At 32.6% G+C, this 20779-nt stretch overlaps 1 protein-coding gene across 1 annotated transcript; it reads left to right on the top strand.

Annotated features, from left to right (window-relative positions):
• The first annotated feature begins 2528 nt into the window (after window positions 1–2528).
• Window positions 2529–20395, top strand: LOC118182971 (cholinesterase-like). The gene is made up of 2 exons (XM_035352362.2): window positions 2529–4195; window positions 17971–20395. The coding sequence occupies exons 1-2, from the start codon at window positions 2724–2726 to the stop codon at window positions 18374–18376; spliced, it is 1878 nt and encodes a 625-aa protein (XP_035208253.1). The 5' UTR covers window positions 2529–2723; the 3' UTR covers window positions 18377–20395.
• Window positions 20396–20779: the final 384 nt, after the last annotated feature.

The raw sequence follows: 20779 nt of genomic DNA on the forward strand, positions 1-20779 counted from the left end.
ACATTATGTCGAATTTCAAAAAAACTAATTGACAGATTTTATTGAAATTGGGTATGAATACGTATTTCTAACAGAGAAGAGATGTACCATTCAAAAGTCATTTTATGTACTCATGGTTATCAGTAAAGCTCATAGTTCTGGAATGTCTATATTCCACGTTGTGATATCGAACGAAAAGTTAATCTAATATAGGATACGTCGCAATCAAACAGGTCACTCAGTGTGACGGCATACAGTTGAGGAGTCCCTATAGCAGTGGATCCCACTTTTGCAGCAATGCAGATTTCCCCCAAGGATGGTTCTCGGAGGGGTATAGCGAGATGAAATTGTCCTCCCAAGAGCGTCCCAAACACGCTGTATACAGTTAAGGTCAGGAGATCTGGCTGGCCAATTCGTGCGGGGAATATCCTTAATTTTTAGACAATTGTCGACCATTTGAGCCCTATGAGGACGAGCGCAGCTGTTCATTAACAAGTCCAACTGAGCCGCTAAAATGTCGAATATAGGACTCAAAGTTCTCTTATCTATACCCGATAACAGTCAGGAAGCCTTTCTCAAACACATGCAGCGGTATTCGGCCGTTCACCTTAATGCCTGCGCAAACCGTTACACCTCCACGATCGTAATGATCCTTTTTCCTGATGACGGAGGGATGGGCATCGTGTTCCAGGCTCTCTCCAGATGCAGGCATGCCAAGAATCAGTGTCCAGGCTGTAAAAATCAAGATGTTGCACTGAAGGTCTGGTCCAAAGCGCATGTTGTCTGCACCATGTTAAACCCGCTTCTTACTGAGCTGAATTCGACAGGTATCAAACAGCGTGTTACCTGCAATACCTTGTGAAGCCTCATGAAGCCTTCGGGTAACTTTAGACTGCGAAGCTCGGGTTTCCATTGGTTGCATACAACTCACGGAAGAGCTGTGATGCTATAGCAATCTTATGTCGTGACCTTGAAAGTGCCAAATGACGATCCGCATTCGTCGTTTTGGATCTTGTTCGATTTTGTCCATGTCGTCTTGATATGAATCCAGCGTCATGAAAATGTTTCCGAAAATTGCAGAGTACAGTGTGCGTTACATTAGGCTCTGTAGCCACCTGCTCTTGCGATTGTCCTGCCTCTAGTCTACCAACAATTCTCCACCTCATTCCGTTATTCATACGTTCGTGGCTACTTATTTTACATGATATCTTATAAAATTTACGCATCTTTTAGGAGAAACACAGATAATATCGTGATGGAATACGAGCACACAAATAGCCGAAAACCCCTAGTGCTCTTGTATCCCTTACACAATCATAGCTCCGAAGACACGCAAGTGTATTCTTATGTATTCGACGCTGAATATTTGCATAATTATTCGGCGGCATAATTAGTACCTTTGTTCTATACTCTTCATAAAAATAGGCATAATCTGCAAATTCTGTTAATTCTGCGGGCCAGTCAGTGTAGGTCAAAGCATGATTTTAAAGCTATAATGCAAAACGAAACAACCTATGAAGTCTAGCTTCTAACTAACTCTATATGATTAAGTGTATTAAATTTATCCTACATAATAATAAAACTCTTAACGTTGAAGAGAACAGCTTTTATATAAGCTGAAATATTTTCGGTAAAACATTCCACTAAAAAAAATGTTTTATTTCTACTCAGAAAATTAAAAAAAACTGTTATTTATTTACACATTATAATTCGTTTCTATTTAACATTTCTGAATCATTCCGAGTTGGATATTTTGAAATTTTGGTTTTAAAAATTAATTCCCGTTTATGTCAGTAATAGGCACTAATTTTAATAATTTAATTGATTCATTGCAATTTAATATCGGTATTGATCGCTATAAATATATGATTTTTCTTCTGTAAATAGTACGAGAAGTATTGTAAAAATAATAACTTTAAAATCAATTCAGAATTAAAATTAATTTAACAATGACAGAAAACTAGAAATTTTTAAGAAGAGAGTACGGTTATATAAAATCGTAGATCTTAGGAATTTCCACTTTGAATTCTCTGACTACGAGAAAAAATTAAATAAAAACGGAGAATTTCATTCAAACGAAATCATTAATAAAACCATGAATTGGAAATTGAAATCATAAATTGTTGGAGAAAAAGCGGTCATCGCATTAATATACAAAAACATAGTAATAGGGAACGCACTATTAATGAATCCCGTTGTCAGAGGATTAAATAGTTTGTTGGTAATATTAAAGAACATGGTCTTACTTAAGAAGTAAATATAATGTAATTATACTTTCAAAAATAAGAGTAGAGACGCATAATATTATTAACTCAAAATCTGCAACGTTAAGCCTTATAAATCTTTTTCTACTTTTTATCATTCTGTAACTTGAATTTGTGGAATGATTGATACTTTTTTCAGTCGTCAGCCGTCATAACTGGTTGCTTCAAGGGCCACTGCTTTGGGTTTTCCCCTCGTGCATACATAGCACTAAAACGAGTATACGACCTAGGGCTATGTCACAGCTTGCGATCACGTGCCCCTTCTCACTCGGATAAAAATCTCTTGATAGGATGCGCAGAGGCATTTAACTTCCTCCTCAGCGAAGACGTCTCCTCTGATTTCTTTCTCTGCAGCACGACGAGAGACTTACGAGCTGCTCATCCCGTGACCATCTCTCCATTTGAATTTCGAATATTATATTTGTGATACTTCTGGCTATTCGGTTTTGTAGTCTAATATTGGGTGAAAATAGCTTTACGATGATTTCAAATTTTTTAATAGCCTTTTTTGCAGTCTGCTGTATTTTTGGAATGAGTATCGCGGATGACTTAACGATACAAACATCGACCGGTATCTTACATGGTAAACAGTCTGAAGTTCTAAACAAATCACTGAGACTGTTTCTAGGTATCCCATACGCTCAACCCCCTATAGGTAATTTAAGATTTAAGAGACCAATTGAACTTCTCTCTGAAGATGTTGAACGTGATACTACTGAATTTTGTCCTAGCTGCTACCAGTCACCCCACTTGGTATCTCTCATCAGTCCTTTACTAAAACCTAACGAAGCAGAAATAAGTGAAGACTGCCTTTATCTTAATGTATATATTCCAGGTGAAAGAAAACCGGATAGGCCGTTGTCTGTTATGGTTTGGTTGGCAGGAGAAGGTTTCAGTTTTGCTGATCCGCGGCAGTTTGATGGCCGTTATTTAGCAGTAGAAGGAAACGTAATTGTTGTAACTCTGGGCTATAGGTTAGGTGTTTTTGGTTTCCTAAATGCGGCTACAGCTGATGCGCCAGGTAATGCTGGACTTTTCGATCAACGGATGGCTTTGAAATGGGTAAAGAAAAATATCGCTAAATTTGGTGGTAACCCACAAAATGTCACATTATTTGGTCGTTTTACAGGCTCAATGAGCGCTGCAATTCATGCATTTTCCCCTCTTAGCAAACAAGAGAAATTATTTGATAGAGTTATTTTGCAGAGTGGAGTTCCCGTTGGAGATTGGGTTTTCGAACGAAACCCCTTGAATACAACGTTTTCGTTGGCAGAAGCTGCAGAATGTGTTTTCGAAAACATTTCAGACGTTGTATCATGTTTACGAAATCTGCCATCTGATGTTCTTCTCAGTTCCTCGATTTCAATTCCTGAAACTTGGAGACCCAGTTACGATTTCACTTTAGTTTTTGAAAACACCTTGAAATCTGTTATTAGAGGCGAATATGCGCCACTTGAGATTCTTGTTGGCATCACAAATGATGAAGGGAGTCTTTGCACTACTGTTCTCAGTGCAATTGGATCACCTTTATACAAGAGACTTGTAGATGGAACCCTCACGTCACAAGAATTTAAAGACCTTTTAATAAAAAATATGATAGATGTATTTAAGCACAATGATACTTTAATAAACAAACTGGCCATCTACAATTACAATACTCCAGAACTTTCAAAACTGCGGGAAGAATTTGTAAAATTCTGTGGAGATATGCATGTTAAAACTCACGCTTTGAAATTAGCCGATATAATCGGCTATAAGCAACAGAAAATTTTCGTGTACGAGTTTGTATACAGACCCTCTTTCTCTAACCATCCTGAATTTATTCGAGCCGCCCATGGAGATGACGTGCTGTTTACAATGGGCCTTCCCCTCCAGCTTACAAACCTTACTGAAGTTGAACGCCAACTCACGAATCGTATGGTGAAGATGATTGCAAACTTTGCTCGCAATGGGTGAGTCTTTCATTTTAATATTCAAATTAAATTTATGTTCGTGAATTAATAAACTTGGTCTTACTCTTTTGTATAAAAAGATCATATTTCAAATCCAGAGTTTAATCAAATTTAAGGGTATTTTTTTTTTTTTTTTAATTATAAAACTAGCAGCTTTTCCTGTTTAGTTATATGGTGGATAAATGAACTGAATTGAAAAATATGCAACAAAATTTCTTTATAAATAAATTTGCTTGTTAAAAATAGCAGAAAATATTTTTGATATATAGTGCCTAATTATACAAACTAAGGTTACGGTTTCTTTTCAAATAAAATAATTATTGCGTAACATTTTGAAGAGCACTATATGCCTTCAAAAATGACTGGAAAAAAAAATGGGTCAATGCTATATCTCCCGTTCTACTGGGCCGATTGACAAAATTCAAACTGCGTTTTTCATGTCTCGAAAGCGCGACTTAGGATATATATTAGATTTATATGTAGCACTATTATAACATAGGTATTTTGACACAAAATCGGACTTTTTCTGAAATAACATACCAATGTTTTTCCATATTTCGATTCTACGACTCACATTATGCCAGAATACCAAGTTATGTAAACATCGTACGAGTAGTTTTAAAAATATTAGCTCTCAAAATTTTAGCTCCTCAATGTTAATTGAATATGGCAAATATTTATTAATATCTCTTTTTTTATTAAACTTTTTTGATTTTTCCTTTCACATTTCGAAATTTAGGTTCATTCCAAATAAAACTTACCCATTTTTTGTTTTTTATTTTTTAAATTTCTATTTTTAAATAATTTTTATAAATTTTTCAAAAACAAATTGAATTATAACTTATAAAATTTTTACGATCATCTTAAAGTAGATGTATTTCTAAGCATACCTGCAAAAAATTAGACTTTTTTATTCAAAATTCTCTAAGATACACACGAATTTACATATTTTCGCGTTTTGAAATTTGGCATCTTTTTTTTTGAGCGATTATAGCGCCAAATGTGGTTTATGGATTTTTGTTACAGTGAATTGCCACAGCTATTTTTAATCTTAAATTTCAAATAAAATTTTACGGAGAATTAATTATATGAAATTTTTTCCCTCAATGATGCGTAATAAATATTTATTAATACTAAATGAAAAGCCTATTTTTTTAAATTATAGATGGTATTATTCAAATTTTTAACTATTTTTTTTAATTTCTATCTTTTTTCCTTTTTTAAAAAAAATATTTGTAAGAGTAAATTTTTATCTTCAGCGTTTTATCGTCTGCTACTTTACTTCGTTTAAATTGAATTGTCTAAAACTGAGAACTTTCGTTTGATGTTTATTTGAATTTTATGAAAATATTTTATGGCATTAACTTCATAATTTATTTCTAAACAAGCTGTTGCTTATGAAGTGGCTGAAAGAGCGGCTGATACTATCATCCATAGTTTTAAAGCACAGTATATTTTTATAGAAACATAAGATTTAGAATAATCATTTTTATAAAAGTCAAATTATGATATAAACATACAACCCTCTAGAGACCGAATTAATAGAAGTTCAGTGGTTATGCAGAAATGATCTGCAGCTACTTCATGGCTGCATAAGTCAGCAGGTTCTGTTGACAAAAAGAATAATTATATAAACGACACTCAAAATTCTGGATTCAGTTAACAACGAGGGTACGATGTTTATTAAATGAATTTAAGAAGTTTCTAAACATAAAAAATCAACTCATTTTTTATCCTAAAATGTATTTTTATGCGTATGCGTAGCGTATTTTCATTATACCCTTAAAATTCTAAATTAGAATGTAATTGTCAAGAACTGAATTCTAATTATCAGTAATATAATAAGTAATTATTACGGTTATTAATAAATCCTTCTTATAAAGTAATTGCAAATATTTCAAAAAACTTTCTGTCTGAATGCATTTTTCTATGCAAATATTTCTAATTTTATGTTAATCAAGATTGCACACGATATTATTTATTTGCACTTCAATTCTTACCGTCATCTCTAGTAGAAGTTACAAATCAATTATATTTAATTAAGACCATCTAAGTTTAGAAACAGCGTACCGTAACAGCAATTCAAAATCGCGCTTAAACTAGGTTATTTGGTTATTTGAACATAGAAAGAACATGGGAGCTATTTGGTTAAGATGCTTTCATAGAGAACCTTTGTAAAGAGAACCTAAAAAACTACGAAAACCAACCATGCAAAAAGCCTGGGTTGGACTTCGCAACAAACAATTAGTATTAATTCAGAAGTCAAACAACAAAAATCAGCATTATATTTTCAAATTTTCACAGAACTATTTTCGGTGATTCGGTTAAACCATCGAAACTAGTCCTGTGAAAATTTGAAAATATGACGCTGATTTTTGTTGTTTGACTTCTGAATTAATATTTGTTCGACGTGTTATTGTATCTTAAACAATTAGTATTTAACAATCTTCAAATGCTAGGCAACTGGTGAGGCTCCAACTAAATCTCCAAATTAATATTTTATTTGTAAATATTTAAAATATTGTTGTATTCTTAGACAAAAAAAGCAGAATTTAAGTTTTGTTAACTCGTTAGTAAACTACCAAGCCGTAGTGCAAATGAATATTCAATTTCTTTTCCAATAATTGTATTCACTTAATAGTCTTGGGATATGAGCTAAAGAAGGAATTTTCTCGGAAGATTAAAGAAGTGTTTAAATCCAGTGGTATTAGGTTTGTCTTAAAAGTTCAGGATCAAAACGATTCTGCAATTGCCCGAGTAGTTGACTTGTAAATGGCTGTGAATTAAGCGGATGACTTTTAATCTTACGTTATTCAGTCAGAAAACGTATTCCAAATGTTCTGTATTGCATGACAATGAATCTTTTCATTATTCAATAACCAATCGGGGAACCACTTGTGTTCAGAAAATAAGTATATGTACTCAATCGTCCTGCATGTTCTTCAAATTTCTCTTCTTGTGATTTTTTTCTTTCCCAAAGTATATGAGCCAGTTTCCCTTAGAATGTCCTCCACGAAGGCATCTCTTAAGAAGATAGCGCTAGTGTGCTGTACCATAAATCAACTAAAGTTGCCTTCAAAGGAAAGTTTTTTGACATTGAAGAGACAAAATGAGTATGACATCTATTTTTAAAGGCATGTCAAAAACAGATCTCTACAAGCCTTTTCTTCCATTACATGTTGTGCATTCAGACAAAAAGTTGCATCAGCGTAAATTCTATAATCTATTTTTATTACACTCTGATTACTTTATTAACATACAGTGAATATATACTAAATCTTTTACTTCAGCTTAAGTAATTTGGAATTGTTGTCGGAACTCGGACTTAGAAAAGATAAGTCAAATTAAATATTTTGATAACCCAATAAATTCAAGGTCGAAGTTTCAATATTTGATTTTCGGAGGGAGGGGAATTTTTTTCAGTTTTGGTACATTATCCTAAGTATATTTGCTTCGATTCTTTATTTTTTACATAAAAGCGAAAATCTTACGCATGGTATTACATATAACGCATAGCTTCAAATTAAAATTTAATTCTATACACGGTGGTAATAATTAAAGTTCCGCTTTGAAACGGTCATAAAGGAAAACTACTGGATCAAATGTTATCAAACTTGGTAACCGTGTCTTGGAGGTCACGGGAACTTATTTTCCGCGAAAAAAAGAATGTTCAAAACCTCACCACCAGGGGGAAATGGCGTTGTATGCAATATTGTTAAACGAAATATGGGTCGGAATCTAACTTAACCTTTTGTTAACTTAACCTTTTGTTTCTGTTAATATGCTGTTTAGCCTTAAGAAACTTTGAAGTAAGCAAATTACCATTTAAAGGCGTTAAATTCGATAAAAGTCGAGTGCGCCATCCGTGTAAGGGAGAAATTCGTCCGTGAAAACCATGAATTAGCGATGAGAAAATGTGAGATCGCAAATCACTCGCACAAGTGCGTACAATCTGGAAATCATTTTTTTACAAATCGCTAATTTGTAATTTTGGAAGCCTAAATTCGGCCCTAAAACATGAAGATGCTGATTCAAAACGCTTTTAATCGATCTGGGCCAAAGAAATCCCTCATGTTATTTACCTAGTTCCATTACATTCTCCTACTGCATTCGATTGCATAGCAGTCATTCCACACCGTTTGGTGTGGAATGACAGCTAGTTTCATAACTGAACCATTTTTCTCCGAAGAGCAGTTGACAGCTGGATTACTGTGATTGCAGTCACTTAAGAGTCAGTGTTAAAATGTTTCGTGATACATGAACTGCAGTAACGTTGCATTTTAGATACTACGATTTTTATGCAGGCCTGGGCTCCACCTCACGTGTGTCGCACAGTTACTTAGGCAACATTTCACGAATGAACGTCTTATAGGCCGACACTTCCCCTCTTCCCACCAGACTTCATTCTCTGTGACTTTTGGCTATGGGGTTATCTTAAAAGCACTGTTTATGGTGATAATCTAAGCAATTTGGTAGAAATGAAAAATGTTATACACCGATATGTCCGTAACATTTCTCCTGATATGCTAAAAGCTGCTGTTGAGGATGCAGTAACAGGATTTAACTTGCTTTCGGAAAATGCTGGACGCTACATTGAACATGCTTCATAACACGTTTCGGAAACGATTAAACACATTTTAAACAGATGTTTTTATGTCTTATTTCATTTAACAATATTGCATACAGCGCCATTTTTTCCCTAAGGGTGAGTTTTTGAATTCTTTTTTTTTCCGCGGAAAATAAATTCCCATAACCTCCTTTACATGATCCCCAAGTTCGATAATCATTTGGTCCGGTAGTTTTCCTTTTAGGACCATTTCAAAGTGGAACTTTAATTATAACGACCATGTAAATTAAACTTTAAAAGTCTGACAGTTTGGTTCAAGTCCCAGCTTTAAAGAATATATATAAATATAAATTTTTATATTAATTCTCTTAGAAATAATGTTTTAAGACGCTAATTTTTCTCTCGAGTCAAAGACTGTATAAAAAAAAAAACATGATCTTTTATATGATTTAGATTGTTTCAGCCGATATAAGAATCGGGTTACTCGGTGGTACAGAATAAACCCTGCTGGACTGTTTTATTTCTTTGTCATTTAGCAAAAAATCTTTTAATTAAAATATTTATCTTTTGGATTTCGCTTTAAACTTCATTTATAGTTAAAATGAGTAGAAAATGAAAAGCTGTCTTCAGCTGAAATGCAATTCATGTAATTGATATTTTTAAAAAATTGACAAGAATGCAAAATTTATGGAAGTCTAGCAATCGAAAAATCTTAATTTTCTTGTGTTAGCACTGAAAATAACTGTAGAAGGAAAGAAGAAAATTAGGGAGAAAAGTATGCAAAAATTTGCAACGAAATTTGGCTGTCAGACATACCAAGATGTTTAAAAAAGTTGGACGCTTTTGAATATACTTTCAGGACACTTCAAAGAATTTAGATGTTCAAAGAGAAAACTCTTGGACGTGTACACCAGCAAATACCATCAATTGAGCTTGTTTTAACAGAAAAGAGAAAAACGGTATCATTGCAGATTAAAGTGAAGAGCGACTGGTTTTAGACTATATGGTTGTATAAATTTAAATTACGTTATAGTACATCATATCGTATCATAAACGGAGAATCCCATGATTTCTCAGTCGATTTATTTGAAGATTCAGGAGTTTATCCAGTGATGTATCTGGATGTCACCTAAAGAGGTTTTTTTTTTCTCCTGATGAAACAGCGGCCGAGCGGTAAAGTGGCTGAACACTGGTACTTCGGTCCGAGGTTCAGATCCTGCGAACGGCCTGGCTGCATGGGCGTTTTCGTGGTTTTCCCCATGTGTAACGTGTATGCGAGCCAGTTTCCCTTAGAAAGTCCTCCAGAAAGTCATCCCTCCCCTTAGGCAGATAGCCGTAGTGTGCTTTGTCATAATAAAATAAACCAAAACCTTTTGATGAAACCAGTCTTTCCTTTCATCTCATAGCTTCAAAATGTTTAGCCTCTAAAGACTGATAAAGGCTCTGACGAAATACTTCGTGAAGAACTTTCTAAGGAAAACCAGCTGTCATACGCGGTACACATGAGGAAATCCACGAAAACGCCCATGCAACCAGCCCGTTTACCGGGATTCGAACCCCGGAGTGAACTACCAGTGTTCAGCGGCTTTACCGCTCGGCCGTTTTTGGGCCTTTGTGAAATGGAAGGCGATAACTTTATATAAAATGATTGTCAGAAATACCAAGATATTTCGAAAAGTTGGATGCTTTTTAATATACTTGCAGAATGCCTAAAGAAAAAGAGCAAGAATAAAGTAGAATGCCTGAAGAAAAAGAGAAGAAAAAATAAATTTTTGCGTAAAATTTAGTATTTGTACTTTTTTTTTTTTTTTTTTTTTTTAATTTAAAACATTTTAATCTTATGATATTTGATTCTTGCGATTTCAAAAATAAAATATTTGACTAAAATATGAATAACATTTTAAGAAACCAAATGTAGGATAAAATTGTGTAAAGCAATGGGCACAATGATAAAACTGTTTAAAGCAGTGTATGCAAGTCATCCTAAATTAAAATGTCCGTTATACATCTCTCTTATTTATATAATTTATATATATCATTTCTGAACGGAACATTGAAAGGCGTGATAAAATGTGCTTTACTTTAATTTCTCTTTTAATATATGCAGTTTTCAAACGCATCGTCGTCTGAGATACAAAGTATTCTTCTGAAAGAAACGCTATTCAAATAAATAAAATCAAATTCTGGAAAATTTATATTTATAAATATATTTAAAATGCTCAATTCGAATGAATAAATAGAAAATTTTAAAATAATTATCTGAAGAGACAATGTAACAGTAATAATTAAAATAAAAGTCTAAAAATTTAAAAATTACCTAAAATAGTAGCTATGACTAAAAATATAGCATAAAGAAAACTATTTAAAATAAATAAATAAATAAATAAAGGATGCACCTTTGATTTAAACTACGCAGTTCGAATGAGTAAATAGAAATTTTTAAAACAGTTATTCGAAGGAAACCATGCAACTTAAACAATTAAAATGAAATTCGAAAAAGAAAAAAAAAACTGCTTAAAATTAATAACAATTATAATTAAAAATATAATATAAAGAACAATATTTGAAAGAAGGACCGATTGGGTCTTTTTTTCCTGTCACGCACTATGTAAAAATAAATATGAAAATAGGTTGCCACATATTAAGAAGTTCGCTAAATGAACTAATTTTGGCGCAACCTGAATAAAAAGCGCCAACATAAATTGTTGAATTTCCCCGTAAATTTCGCACCAAATTTTACAAGATTTAATATTTAGGCATAATTTGAGTCGTAGAATCGAAATGTGGAAAAAAATTGGTATGTTATTTCAGAAAAAGTCCGATTTCGTGTGAAAATAATTATGTTGGATTAGAGTTATATATAAATCTAATATATATCATAAGTCGAACATGAAGAACGCAATTTGAATTTCGTCAATCGGCCCAGTAAAACGGGAGATATAGAATTGCCGCCCCCCCTTTTTTTTTTCCTTTTTTGAGCAGTGTACATCAACTAACTTTCTTGGGTCTAAATTGGATGAAAGCCATTAAACGCGGCCAAGGAGCAAGAATGAGGCAATTTCAAAGCTTAATTTAATATATTGATTTGACGTAAAAAAATGGTTTGCACTTTCAATCATTATTATCATTCTACTGTATTTTGAAGTAAACATCAATTTATTTGATTGTTTGTTACGAACTTAGGTAAACCTAAGTAAGTAATATCATGATATCTAATTAAGTAGTATCATGCTACGTATTTTATCTTATATATGTGATGACATTAGTTTTCTAAAAATATCTTGTAGCTATAAAATGCATATCAAGGCTTATGACAAGCATATATAATATAATGATTTTCAGGTAACTGAAAATAATTGTATTACATATGCTTTCATAATAATTTGTAACTGAAGAATGATTATGATTAGAATGTTATATTTTATCAATGCATCATATTCAAATAAAATATCAATCATATTTATATAAAATAAATGGAATAGCAGCATTTATTTAAGTATTGCAACTAGTTAGAATGCTGAAGTATTGCATAGTCTTGAATTAAATTATTTCAAAGTACAATAGCTTTTTCAATTTATTACCTTAAATTTTATTCGAAGTTTAATATAACACAATTAATTACTTAAGAACACAATTAATTAATAAGACTTGGATTTTCCAAGTCTCTAACTGTGTAGAGGCATTAGGTATTTTTTGGAAGCAGGCAAGATGAAAAATTAGCAACACCTTCGCCGGGAATCGAACGCGGACCTCTGAAATACCGGTTCAGTGTGCTGAGCACTACACCACAAAGGCACGCTAGGAAGGCGGGAGAAATACCGTATAACTGAATATCTGTTTCTCGAAAATGCCTAGTCATGAAGATTGGTATCCGCATAAGAAATCTGTTAAATATCAGTTGCTACTTATGTACTCGTTAGCATAGGAATTTCGCCCAGTTGCTGTCTAAAAACGAAAATTTTTGTTTTAACGCCAGCTACGTGTTACGGTAAATATAATGGTTAATACTTCTAAAGATCTTAAATTATTTAATTCTAAAAGGTTTATTCAATTCTAAAACGTGCAGTACTGGAACGGAAAAAATACTCATCTGTTCTTTAGTTAAGTATTATATAAATCAGACAGTTTAACATTTATATGAAATAAATACCAATTAAGCGAAATGAAATCATCGTGGATCTTTCATTTACAATTTAGTGTGTTAAATAACAAATAAATTCTCAATTTCACTTGAAGTTTTAGAATTTCTTTTGCAATAACATTCCATTATTCTGCGTCTAAACTTTGATTTCAGGTACAAAGGTTTGAATTATAGATTATCAAGAACTGTGTAAACGTATGCCGTTAGATATTGCAATATTATTATGAGAGCGGTATTTATATCGCTGAATAATTTATACGTTTTAATCAAAAATAATGATGTACTCATACCATTTATTTAAAATTAAATCGGAAAAATTTTAATTTTGCATTCTAGTTCTTAAACAAATAGAAAATCGTTTAAATTTAGAAGTGAAAAACTGTAATCATTTAAAATGATTCAGTATTTGATACAGCAGCACTGCAACAAATCTGTGTTTAACTAGCTTTTGAATCTCAAGATGGTAATATTGCTGAATTTTTATAATCAAAATGTGCGCTATGTCATTCTAAAATGCTGCAAAAAGTTTGAATGCATTTTGGCATGAAAAATTCGCAACATTTCTTTTACATATTTTAAAAATTAATTTTAATTTTCAGTTTTAAAAGGGAAACTTTACAATGTTATGTAGAAAATTTTTCTTGTGACTTGAAATGCGGGAATGCTGCGAAAACATTGTATGGTCCATTTCCTGCAAAATTTAAGCTTGAAAAAGTATTAAAGAAATTGAAATATCTATGATCCTGCAAAATCGTAAAGAATAATTATAAAAGCTTGAATACTAGGTCATTTCGTCTTTACTGTAGTCTTTTCTCAAATGCAGTTAATACTATGTGTCAGATCTTGGTGGAATGGCGAAGTTCTAAGCTTTGCTGCAATGCTGCGGTATCAAATACTGAATAAGTTTAAATTGTTATAGGTTTTCACTTTTAAATTTAAAGACTTTTTTTATTTGTTTAAGAACTGGAATGAAGAATTAAAATTTTTCCGATTTAATTTTAAATAAATGGTATCAGTACATTATTATTTTCGATTAAAACATATAAATTATTCAGCTATATAACTACTGCTCTCATAATAATACTTTTAAATAAAGCATTTAAACATGGCTCTTGATAAATCCATTTTTAAATACTTTATTTGATATTTAAATATTTAATGGACCTATTAGGTACATCCATAATAAAGTGACCACCGCTTCTGGTCTTAGTAGTGACCAGCGTCTATGATGATGACTTGTGTCCGCCATTGAGAAAAATATTTAATATTCAACACAAAATAATTTTGAAGGGCATATAATTTTGAAGTACTACACTCGGGTATTAAGCCCTTCAAAGCTACCACATCTATCCCGTCTAATTCCAGATTCATATACTTTTGTCTTGCTTTCTGGCTTCTCGCGTTCTGCCCCCTGTCCTCCGTTAGGATTGAGAAAGAAACTGATTCGCTGACGACGGGAAAATACTATGTGAGAGTATGTATATAACTGCATTGCTTTCGTAGTGAAAATGTACAATGAAAAGGCGTTCCGCAAACTCGAAATTTCAGTATTATGTTTTTTCCTGCGTATTTTAATACAAGCTGTTAGTTTATCCGTGTAATGGAAGAAAATGTTAAAGAATGCGAAGTACTAACTCTAATTCTCACTCATAAATTGTACTTGGTCGTAAAGAGTAGTTCTAAAATTTATAAACACGACGCATTTGGGTAGATTTCCTTTATTTTCATGAACAGCGGGGTAGATGAACTAACACACGTTGTTATGTAAATAAAATACATTCTGTATCCGTTTCCAGATAGAACAGTTTTATATATATAGATAGATAACAGGATACAGGTCTCTCTCACTTTGCCAATAATGTGTGTGCGTTTTCAAATGATCCCTTCAGAGCAAAATGGCTTGAGAAATTATCAGAATTCATTGGATGCTCTTTCAGATACCAGACGTACATATTATGTTGGAACTGTAAAATAAAAACCAACGACAGCTAGTGAATTTGCTGGTGGAACTTGTCTTTCATTTAGTTACAGGTTAGTTACAGTTTAGGCGATAGTTTAGAATCCCTAAAACGCTTCAGCTGTAAACAAAACCTACCCGCATTACTATTGGTTTTCTTATAGTTTTATGTACCATTCTTTCGCAGTCTCTTCCGTATACCTTGTAGTGTCTGGAAGGTATACACAAGAGAATTTACTTACAAAAACTACACTGGGCACCACAAACACTTTTCAAAACGAGGACAGCATACAGGTTGGATATTCATCGCGCCGTTAATAAAAGTCATATTGAAATGTATTAAACACATAGACAAACTTTTTGAGATTTTGTATCTAACATATCATTTCCTGACAACTTTTACTGTAAACTCTCATCATTTTGCAAATACAGAGAACGCTGAAAAACGTTAGTGGCAACAGAGTAACAACAAATATGCACTTCAAACATTAGGTTTTGATCTAGAAAACAATCTACAGTTATGATTCTCTACGTAATATAGGTTAGAAAATTGTTATTTTAACTAAACTTGTACTTTCATTACACTATTCTAATAATCTGAAGTTTTAATAAAATTTAATTCACAGAAGTTTCCCATCATTATCTATATTCTGTCATTGTGCATAGATTTCGTTATTTTGTATATAATGTAGTGGGGTAAATTTTTCAAGAAAATTTGTCTTGCTAACAACAATGGGCACTATAAATACTTTCCAGTATGTGGGCAGAACATTGGTTTGTATTTAAAGTACCATTCATAAAAATGATGATGAAAGTCCCTGGACATAGACTCAAACTTAATTTTTGCACATGAAAAAATACATGCCATGTACATATAGTTGGCTTGTCTGGTTTATATGATTATGGCAAAGCACGTGAGGGCTATCTGCCTTCCGCATATATAATAAAGTGTAATAGTTCAGAAATACTTGAAAACTTCTTTCATCAAGTTTCTAAGTGGGATACTAGCTGTATGAGCGCATTTTTATAACACAATAATTTAAATACTATTATCAGCAACAGTATGTAAAATGGGAAATAAATAAATAAATAAAAATAAATGAAGTAAAAGTGTTTAGTAACTGATAAGCTAACAAAAATGCATGTTTAAATTACAACAGATTTGATTATAATGTCATTTTATACCTGTAGATAAATGTATTTAATTTAAATAGCGTATATAGATGATGTTACAATGCGAAAGGAAAACATAAAAGAAAAATTATCTATAATTTAAACATCAATAAGAATTATATTAAAAACTTCACATTTTTATAACAGTGTAATCAAAGTAAAAGTTAAATTAAATTTAAAATCAAGGCAAAAATTAAACGAAATTTCGAACATCGGTTATTATGCAAGGTACCACAATGAAGTTCGGCGAAAGTCGTCAGTCTTAAAATGCATGCGAGAGTTCGGGGACGAACGACAAATTACGGGAAAGATATTTACGCGTGGCGTAGGAATAGTTATTACGCGTGGCGTAGGAATAGTTATTACGGATTGCTATTAATACACTCTAAAGTGCAAAGATCTAGCAGTTACTGTAAAATGGAGCAGCGAATGAATTTAATTCTCCATTTAAAAGCTTAAGAGCTTACGAAAGATATTTATGACATGGTGAAGCTAACGGAGATGAAGCCATATCTTTAAAGTGCACTTATAAATCGTGTGAACGTTTCTCGGATGGATGGGATTCCACCGTAAACGCTGCTCAAAGTTTTATACCATGCGACTTTTGTTAGTGAAGATAAAAATCGAAGAACTGAACATTTTAGTCAGAAAGAGCGGCATTAAATATTCCAGAATATTCTTACAAATTTATTAGAAAGGATCCGCCGTGAATGTCCAGAATACACTGAGGTGTGATGTTGGTTCCATCTCCATGATAACTCCCAATCACATTCGGACTTCGTCGTGAAACCGCTTATGGTCAGTGGATAAGTTTTAGTCCTCAATCATCCACTATATTTATCTGAATGTGCTCCAACAAACTTCTTTCTGTGCTCTGGCTATCCTGCACCTGAGACAGTCTGAAAGAAGAACGATTTTCGGATATTCCAGTCATTTAAGATCATGTAAATAGTGTTCTTCATGCGATATAGAAAGAAGACTTTGTCTGCAGCTTTCAGGAACTGAACAGTCGCTGTTCACAAAAGTGCATTGCAAACGATGAACATTCCTTGGAAGGAATACAAAACGAAACGTTTTTTTCTGCTTTGATAAGAATCTTTCGTTTATAAATATATCCACCGAACTTTGTCCTACCTTGTATATTAAACGTCAAATCATAATTGTAGTATGCTTTTACATACATTAGGTATTTTTGGAAGCAGGAATGATGAAAAAGGAGCAACGCCTTCGCCAGGAATTGAACCACGGACCTCTGGAATACACTCCCAGCATGCAGACCATTACACCACGAAGGCACACTAAGAATTCGGGAGAAATACCTTCCATACCCTCCCTTTTAAAGAGCGGCTGGGGTTTTAGGGGACCCAATCTCCAAATCCTGGATGTGGAGAATCATCATCCACCACCCTTTTAGTTCGGGCGCCACTGTAGAGACATTAGGTATTTTTCGGAAGCAGAAGTGATGAAAACTGAGCAACGCCCTCGCCGGGAATCGAACCACGGACCTCTGGAATACGCGCCCAGCGTGCAGACCATCACATTACAAAGGCACGCCAGGAAGGCGGGAGAAATATACCATACATGCTTTCGAAATCAAAAACTAATGCCTGAATGCATATTTGTTATTAATTTTAAGCCATTTTTGACTAAACTCTTTCAGTGTTTTCTAAGATTGAAAAAAAAATTGAGAGTTCAGAATAAAAGCACTCCGAAGATGATGCGCTTTGTGTCATTATAATGACACTGGCAATTGTGAGCGAGATCATTTTAAAATGAGGAAATCTGATAACTTTGTATTTTTTCTGCTAATTTATAGTTCTTTCTATTAGTTTTATAGTACTGATAATTTTGTATTTCTCAAGCAGTAATAGTGTTTCGATAATGTATGAATGATGGCAGGTTTTTTCTAATATTTTTCTATTTTATTCTTTTAATAGAAACCCCAGTACCGAGGATCTTCAGGAAAGCTGGCCTGAATATACAATTGAAAAGCGCCAAATTTTAAAAATAGGACAAGAAAGTGTTGTGGAACAAAGCCCGCTTGATAAATCCGTGGAGTTTTGGCATGGTATCATGCCAGCTGCTCAAAAAAGAAGCTGCGCGGCTCCGGCAATGGCTGCCTTCCTCGCCTCAGATGATCAAGAACATCTCTCCCGTAAAGTCGGCTTCCTAGGTTCTTACATCAGCGTACCCACAGCTGAGTACTTAATGGTGGCATTAGGTCTCGGTACAATAGTCCTATTAATACTAATGTCATTATCTCTGGCGTTGATGGTAAAAGTAAGAGCACTAATGGAACTACAAGAACATAGAGAACAAAAAGCACCATTTCTGGATGCATAATGGATTACATGACTTTTAAAAGTGAAATAACAAAAAACTTTGCATGCTGTATTTTTTTTTTTTTTTTTTTTTACCTTTAAACTAATAATTTGCTTAAACTAAAAGTCATTTGATAAACTATAACGCACAAATTTTTCAAAGAAGAGGTTAAGGTCTAAAAATAAGATTGGTAAATTTTATTTTAATTTTGATTAAACATGCTACAGACAACTAAGAATACATTCAATAATTTTTGGAAAACAGTAATAGATGGCAGAGAAAATTTCACGAAATTATTTTAATACTATTTGCGACTGTTAAGATATTATAAGAAACAACGTAACAGCTCTAACGATGTATCAAGAAGACAGGGATCCGATCTAGTTTGTACGCTGTTAAGACCATTGTGGTATAGGTAAATTTGAAAATTTGCATGCAGCATTTGTACTGAATTCAAATGACGTATAAATTTTGCATGCAGATTAGAAATTTTCATATTTATTTTAATGCAATTAGAAGAAGGTTTAATAACTTTTCTATGTACTCTTCTAAGCTGTACCTCAAAATTAGAAGTTTGATGCAAATACAGCTATAAAATGTCTTAGAAATTCTATCCACACATAATTTTGAAAGGTTTCATGAATTTATATACTTATGTTTTTTTTAAATGATCGGTAGGTTAAATACATGAAATCTCAGTTTTATGAGAAATGCATACTTAAATACTGTGCACTTCTGTAATATTCTACGTACTGCCTCGTACTATACACTGCCACTCAGAATGCTATACACTGCCACATGGAAACCAGCCATGCGAAAAAGATAGAAAAAAACAAAAAAAAAAAGGAGGGTTGAATCCCTGTGCCTGTTTTTTTAATCAGTGAACAGTTAAGTTCCATGCCAATATTTTCTCAGGAAACCATTTGAACACGCACAAACTTTTTTCATACAGAAATATATTCGAAGCACAGATTTTTTTACATTTATTTACACCTATGCTATATATTTAAGCATATAAAAAATAGTAAATAAAGAAATATTTCTTTTACCTTAAAATACTCATAAGATCATACTTGCATTTTCACAGTTCCGAATCCTGAAGATTTCATTTCACACCAGATAAGTAGTGTTCATTTTTGTTTTGTTTTGTCTTTTTATGAACCACTTGGAAGTTTTTCTTTAGCTAACTTATTACTGGATGCCCTTTATTGTAAAGCATTATTTTGAAAAGTTTTTATAAATATACTAATGATGGAAATGTTACAGCTTCATAAAATGCTAAAAGATTTCGCTATGGTATATAATGCCTGAAGCCAACATTTAATATCTCCATTTAGTTTCCATGCAACCTCCAAGTTTCTAATCTCATACAAACGGTGAAGATTTCAATGCATGAAATATTAGTTAATTAGATGTGAGAATAAAATTTGCAGTATTTCATTACAACTGAGTTTACGGCTGTTGTACGTTTTCAGAAATATTTTTGAACAAAACCTGAGGAAAGCACAAATTCCTCAAATTTAAAATTTTCAAGTTTCTAAAAAAACAAATTAATAGCTCATAGAAAAGAAAACCGAGGGAGGCAAAACTTCTTCAATTTAAAATTTTCGAATTCATTAAAAATGAAAATAAATTAACAGGTAGTAAAAGAGAGATAATGAGAAACCTTTAAAAACACATTCAGTAGAACCAGAAGAAAACAAAATATCTGTTCTAAAATAAGAAACAGTTAACTAAAGAGATAAAATTTATTGCAAATATAAGATGTTTATCCTTTTTAATAAGATTATTAGATATGAAACTCAGTAAAGAAATATTGAAGATATTATAGCTTAAATATGTTAGAGCGAAAGAAAATTTTAAAATGTAAACATTTTTACAATTGTATACCATGAGAAAACTGCACATTCGTTATCCTTAGTGTGCTATACAACATTTTTATGGCATTTGTACTTGCATATAGCTGATTTTTCATTTCATGTGCATGTTATATGTTCTTAATATTTTTATCAAATAAACTCATTTTTTAGCTTGCTGTAATTATTGACTTCTTATTCTTTATCATCAGATAGAGGTAAAAACACATTAAATCATTTCTTTTAAATATAGGTAAGTGCTCCTCAGCTTACTACAGGCACATGTCCTGATAAACCACAACACAAGGATACACGTTAGCAAAAAATGCATATGATATACTTTACTTACATTATGTCATAGATAATCATTGTAATAAAGTTCAGAACATTTTACTCAATTTAATAAATACTCGTACTTTGCTGAAATGGTAAGCTACTGAAAATAAACGTACAATGATTGATTGACTGCATACATTGATAGTGACACAAGGATATTCACCATTAATGTAAGCAGCTGAAATCACGCTAGTCTTAAAGAATGTCTAAAGCACTGACCTTAAATTCGCAG

Source organism: Stegodyphus dumicola, chromosome X2 (assembly GCF_044657685.1).
Source record: "Stegodyphus dumicola isolate Sdum_Otavi_A_Nest chromosome X2, ASM4465768v1".
NCBI lineage: Eukaryota > Metazoa > Arthropoda > Arachnida > Araneae > Eresidae > Stegodyphus > Stegodyphus dumicola.

Bases quoted from the DNA above. Each gene is read 5' to 3' on its own strand.
- LOC118182971 (XM_035352362.2), top strand. From the start codon at position 2,724: ATGATTTCAAATTTTTTAATAGCCTTTTTTGCAGTCTGCTGTATTTTT. The intron at 4,196-17,970 runs GTGAGTCTTTCA...TTCTTTTAATAG, and splicing joins GCAAACTTTGCTCGCAATGG to AAACCCCAGTACCGAGGATC.